The sequence below is a fragment of the Clupea harengus genome, chromosome 3, assembly GCF_900700415.2.
Source record: "Clupea harengus chromosome 3, Ch_v2.0.2, whole genome shotgun sequence".
NCBI classification, from domain to species: domain Eukaryota; kingdom Metazoa; phylum Chordata; class Actinopteri; order Clupeiformes; family Clupeidae; genus Clupea; species Clupea harengus.
In genome coordinates, this window is record NC_045154.1 from 24,252,835 (window position 1) to 24,258,747 (window position 5,913).

General features: G+C 44.9%; 1 protein-coding gene across 1 annotated transcript; it reads right to left on the bottom strand.

The window, feature by feature from the left end:
* si:ch211-242e8.1 (sushi domain-containing protein 3) lies at positions 1-5,907 on the bottom strand. The gene is made up of 5 exons (XM_012828086.3): positions 4,475-5,907; positions 2,596-2,787; positions 1,679-1,838; positions 1,173-1,361; positions 1-771 (listed from the first exon to the last, which is right to left on the bottom strand). Exons 1-5 carry the CDS (start codon positions 4,641-4,643, stop codon positions 612-614), a joined length of 870 nt encoding a protein of 289 aa, XP_012683540.1. The 5' UTR covers positions 4,644-5,907; the 3' UTR covers positions 1-611.
* Between the last annotated feature and the right edge of the window lie 6 nt (positions 5,908-5,913).

Consider the following 5,913-nt stretch of genomic DNA (forward strand, 5'->3'; position numbering starts at 1 on the left):
AACAAAAGAATATGACAAACTAATGGATTTCATTAAGTACATTTATTTAGTTTAAACTCTCTTGGTTTTGTACAGGTGCAATCTAAAAGGACCAGTGTGACAAAAAAAGTTAGCAAGAGAAAAATGATTTGTACGTAGCACAAACAATATAATAATGTTTTGGCCTTTTGAATAACAGGGAAACAAAATCACAGGAGAGGGTTCCAGGTAGCAGTCTCTTCCAGAGAGTGCTAGTCACAGCTTGATAGATAGCTGGAAATGACAATCTCAACCCAATCTCAACCCTTTTGATTTATACCTGGGCTACTGTCCCTGTGAGCCAGTGATGATCTTCTTTGAAAATACAAGGGAGGGTCTTTGGAAAACAGAGTGTCAGGTAGACAGGCAGGCAGGAGAGGTAATTTGAAACAGCAGTTGCCCCCATGACAGAGGACTGCAAAAGTGCTTGGCAGAAAAACTCCTTAAAAAACAAAGTGCTTGTTTTGCATTCCCGGCTATATGGTGGACTTCACCAGCCAGAAGTCAGTGAATTGTACACAACATGGACAGTTCCAATGTGTAGGGACCTCATTTACCCCAGAGAAAGATCTAGAACAAAAAGAGTGGGGAGTCTAGACAGGAGGGCGCTGCTGGGCCTTGAGGGTCGGGGGTGCAGAGATGTGCAGGTAGACGGGGCTGCCAGGCGCAGCCCTTTGGAGCACCAGGTGGGGGTAGAGCTGGGTCTCAGAGTAGAACTGCCCCGCAGGAGTCCTCCTCAGGCTGTCCTGACTCCTGACAGGAGGGGGAGAGAAAGGAACAGGATGCCAAAGACTTTAGTGGTCATTATGGGATAGAGAAGGCAGAAGGTGGGAGAGGAGCTGGCTGACAGGACCTCTGCTTCAATGTGATCTAATAAAGACAGTGAGGATATAATAGGATAGCAAATAGTTACTTTATTAATGCTGAACTATGCATAACCTTTCAAACAATTTTTTATTTTACATAAAAAAACCTACTTTTTTTACTTAAAGACTTACTTTTCAGTGGATGAGCCATATTCTGAACTCTGTATCTTTCTGAAACAGCCTGATCTTACACCATAACATATGTACTTCTATATGTGTACCTATTACATTTTTTTTCTCTCTCTAGCACTTACAGAAGTGACACACCAGACGTGACCTCACACCCACCTGTGGTAGCCCCTGTTCTCGTATCCTCGGGTGGACCCCGAATAGGCAGGACTGCCCGTGGCGGCGTTGGGCTCTAGCTGCTGGGACAGATTGAAGATCTTGGGTGGGGGGAACACCTCCCAGTCCCCAGGTTCTCTCTCCAACCAAGCCGCACTCCTCCGGGATGTGTTCCTCCGTTTCTGCCTAGCCCTACAGAAGGAGCGCAGCAACATCATCTTGTCACCTTTTGGTTTACGGTATGCTGTTGTATAATACTTTCACACCAGGAGAGTGATATATGTTGTGGTTAAGTAATGTTTCTGTGTTTGGAGCAGATGAGGGGAAACACTAACATTTGTGTCCATTTCTTTTGTTTACATGGAGCTTCTAAATAGTGGGGATCTAGGAATGTCTTTTTTACGGTGTAAAATGATTCATGATCATTAGTCCTCCTATGTTACTCTGCCTTTAAACAAATGTCCAGTTCATATTTGATTTCTGTGTCAGCAGGTGAGACCGGTGAGTACCTGGTCCTCCCAGTGCGTTGCGGCTTTTTCTTCTTCACCTGCTGCTGATCCCGCATGCAACACATCACAAACGCCACCGTCAGAGAGATGATGACCACACCGCTGACTGAAGAGACCACTATAGCCATGCGGAGACCGTGGTCGTCTAGTTTGGGTAGTCCTGGATGGAGACATTGCTGTGGTCAGCATGGATACAGTCATTTGACAAGCATACATGAGTGTAGAAGGGACTGAACTGGTCACATGATGGGGAAGGAATGTGAGGTGAAGAGACGACCATGACAGAGGATGGAAACAGAACAGACACAGGTAGTCTTACCAAGCCAGATGTATATTAACATATTTCTATATTAACATATATGTCTAGACATATGACATTTCTGAATTATTCCAAAGGTCAAGGGAAATTAGTGGTGGGTTATAGAAGAAAAGTCTGTAGGCATTGCCTTGTTTTTGTTAATTTCTAATGTGCGAGTCCACAATTTTAACCAGTCACTATAGACTGTAAACACAAAGTCACCTCTGGCCCCACAAGACTAAAACACAGAACAGGAAACACAGTGGGAGAACAGAAAAGACATAGGTATGGATGCACGGATAGCAAAGTCTACAGCTGGTTAGACAGGGTCAAACATACACTCAGTAACACAAGGGCATATGGACAGATGATCAAGACTTTGAAAGAAGAGATTAAAGAAACTGTCACAGAGAAGACATGCACACACACATACACAAACACACATACACAAACACACACACACACACACACACACACACACACACACACACACACACACACACACACACACACACACACACACACACACACACACACACACATGGTGAGCAGATACATGGTTGGACATATACAAGCACACATATCTCTCTCTCTCTCCATCTCTCCCTTTCTCTGTCACCTTCACAATCTGGACGAGGGTGGCTCCATTTGGCAGCGCGGGTCTGGAGGATGCAGGAGACCCTCTCTCTCCCCACAAGCTGATAGCCCTCCCTGCACCAGAACACCAGCACAGAGCCCAGGGACACCCCTGTGCCATGCTCCACGTAGTATGACCCCCGCCGCGGGGGCAACAGGGACACACAGCTCAGTTCTGTGAATGAAGGTGGAACAACATTAGGTGAGAAAAGCAGACTATTTATTGGCAATGTGACAGTTCAATCTGTGGGATGGAATTAATTGCTGATTGTCAGAATTGTCAGTTGTGAGCAGACACCACAAGCCAAAATGAATACATATTTAGTTATACATAAATAGAAACATTAAGGGTTTCAAATTTACGGTCACAGTCACCTAGCTGAGCACACACATGTAAACTGGAGTTCCTCCTCCGAAGTGCATTTTTTCCCTAGGACCTTTCCAGGTATTAGTCAAGTGATAACCACTCAAGCAGAACTCGGTTTGAAGCTACTTTGGCCATCAGTCCACAAGGGGAAAAGCCATGGCCTACCATCTGACAGCAGATTTCATTTGTGTGTGTGTGTATTTGTGCATGTGTGTGTGTTTGCGCATGTGTGTGTGTGTGTGTGTGTGTGTGTTTGTGCATATATGTGTGTGTGTTTGTGCATGTGTGTGTGTGTGTGTTGGTGCATATGTGTGTGTGTGTTTGTGCATTTAGAACCTGGGAGATGTCTACTCTCCAAATGGAACCTATCTAAAATAATCTTAGTTGTTTCCGGCTCAAAGCGAGATGCAAGATCCTCTGGCTACTCACGTTCTCTCCATACTCTCCCTCAGTTCCTTACTCTGATGGCTGCGAAAAAACTCTCAAGTCTCTCAGAATAGCGTCTTGATTAAATAAAGATTAGCACCCCCATCATTTATTTATCCCACAAAAAGGTCCTAGTGATAAAGGGCTTGTGCTGCACTGCCAGCACTTGCCAGTTGCCACGTGGGTCCGGGGCGAGAGAAAGCCTGCCTACCGGTCCGATTGCTTTCACCCATAGGATGAGCAGCGCAGCACTTTGGACAGGAAAGGGTCCGGGGGGAGCGGAGGGTGGAGCTGGTTTGTTTTGTGTGCCACGTGCCATGATTGGGCGCACAGTTGTGTGTACAGTCGAAGAGCGATTACTGTCAGGGAATGTGATCGTTATAAGCACTTAACTGCCGCAAAGATGGTGTACACAGTATTCACTGACAAATGGTGTTAATGTGTGTAGAGGGGTTGTCTGAAATGTCAGTGTGCTAATATGTAATTTAATGTTCTTTGTTTTTCCCTGTCTAGTAATTAAGAGTTACTATACATTTCTATTGTCAGCTTGTGTCTAGCATGTATGATTGGAGTATCATTGTTTTTTTCTTTTGAAATTTTTTACTCAATTAAACAAATTCATCTGAACTAATTCAAACTTGATGTTTACAAGTTGTAAACTTTGAATTGAGATGTAAGCATCTAAGCATTCGACCCGAAAAAAAAATGATATTCCAATCATGAACTCACTGTAAATCACGGTAGCACTTATGATAGCCGGAAATATGCACTCACTCAAATGTGTTCTCATTGCCTAACAGTAATAAAAATGGAAGTCAACTTTCGTTAAAACCTGTGGATATGCACCTAATTGCCACTGAATTCATAGTATTGCCATCTTTCTCCACAAAATGCATATAATACTCATTTTTGTTTCTATGTTTTGTATTTTGGGCTTACCCCTTTGCTTCAGCACGCTGTATAAATAAATGATGCTGTACAGTTTATCAAGGCAGCTTATGTTTATATGACGCTCTCCCGCAACATAACTGTAGTTGTACAGGTAACCTTGAGTTAGGTTTTAGCTCACCTGTGTCAGTGTTGCTGGTTGTCTCTGTAGCATTAGGCAGTTCCTCCCTCACAGTGGGCTCTGCGGTGGTCTGTAGCAGGATGGGGCTCACGGATGCCCCTAAAGTTGACGAGACTCCCACACTCACCCCACACACTGTCCAAAGCAGCTGGGGCCACAACACCCCCATCCCGAGGGGTTGCCGATCTGTGGACAACAACAAACGTCCTGCAGGTGTCCCAGAAGCCTTGGCCGAATCAGGTGAGTACCACCGGGTCAAGCATTTCCTAGCAGGGCTATGACACTGGTCTTCAATGCGAAATGTCAGATATCCTGAGGCAGTGTTAAGACTGACAACCTGTGATACCCTTAGATATGGTCCGGGTCCGTGCCGGTGTGGATGGGAGGGTTGAGAGAAACACACAGGAAGAGAGGCATGAAGAGAGGCATGATCCTGCGTGGCTCTGAGCTCCCTGTACTCCAGTGTTTGTTTTCCTCCCTTCTGTTGCTCTCTCTCTCACTCTTCCTCTCTATCCCTCCCTCTCTATCCATCTCTATCTCTCTCTCTGGCTCCTTCAGTGCATTAGGCAGACAGCAGTAGCACTACAGCTTATGTAACATGAACTGCACGTGTGGATGTAATTTTATGTGCTCCTAAATCCCTGATCTCATCTCCCCAGTCACTTATTTAACCCCCCCCACACACACACACACACTCACATCAGCTCTCACATGCATGCATGCATACAAACTCATATTCATGCATATAAACTCTCACACACAATTCTTCGGTCATGATCTCCCTCACACTGTCTTGAGAGATGGAAGTATTTCTTAGGGTATATAATGTATGCATGTGTGCACTGAGAAATTATGTGTTTTTATTTGTCTGAATTATATATCCACTGTAAATAGGGTTGTTCAGACAAAAAAAAAACATGACATGAATGCTGACCTTCAAATTATGTGCTTAAGCGTGCATATGCGTTTGTGTTACTGTGTGTGTGTGCAACTGTCACATGTGTTTTTTTTCTGTGTGTGTGTGTATGTGTGTGTATGTGGGTGTGTGTGTACAGGCGTGTGTGACTGTGATACTGCCACTGCAGCAGATGGCGTGTGTGGATGGCACGTGGATCAAACACCACTACATTGTGTTGCGCTTGGCTGAACTCAGCGGATCTCTCTCTCACACACACACACACACACACACTTACTGCTGAGCAGCGGATTGGGGGTTGGGAGCAGGGTGAAGGAGCTATCGGATTCTTTCTGGATCAACATGACAATACATAATGAGCATTCTGCCACTCAGGGCCTGCACGGCTGCTCCAAATAGGGATTTACAAATCGCAAATGTGCTCCACTACTCCGCTTACAGCTGTTCTCATGCAAAAAAAATCTGCCTTTTTCCAAACTGTAGATTTATGTTCCTCTCTCGCTTTGTCACACACACACACACA

Coding starts and splice junctions, on each gene's coding strand:
- si:ch211-242e8.1 (XM_012828086.3), bottom strand. CDS start 4,643: ATGGGGGTGTTGTGGCCCCAGCTGCTTTGGACAGTGTGTGGGGTGAGT. Junction 1,839..2,595: donor CCCTCGTCCAGATTGTGAAG/GTGACAGAGAAA, acceptor GTCTCCATCCAG/GACTACCCAAACTAGACGAC. Junction 772..1,172: donor GAGAACAGGGGCTACCACAG/GTGGGTGTGAGG, acceptor CCCTCCTGTCAG/GAGTCAGGACAGCCTGAGGA.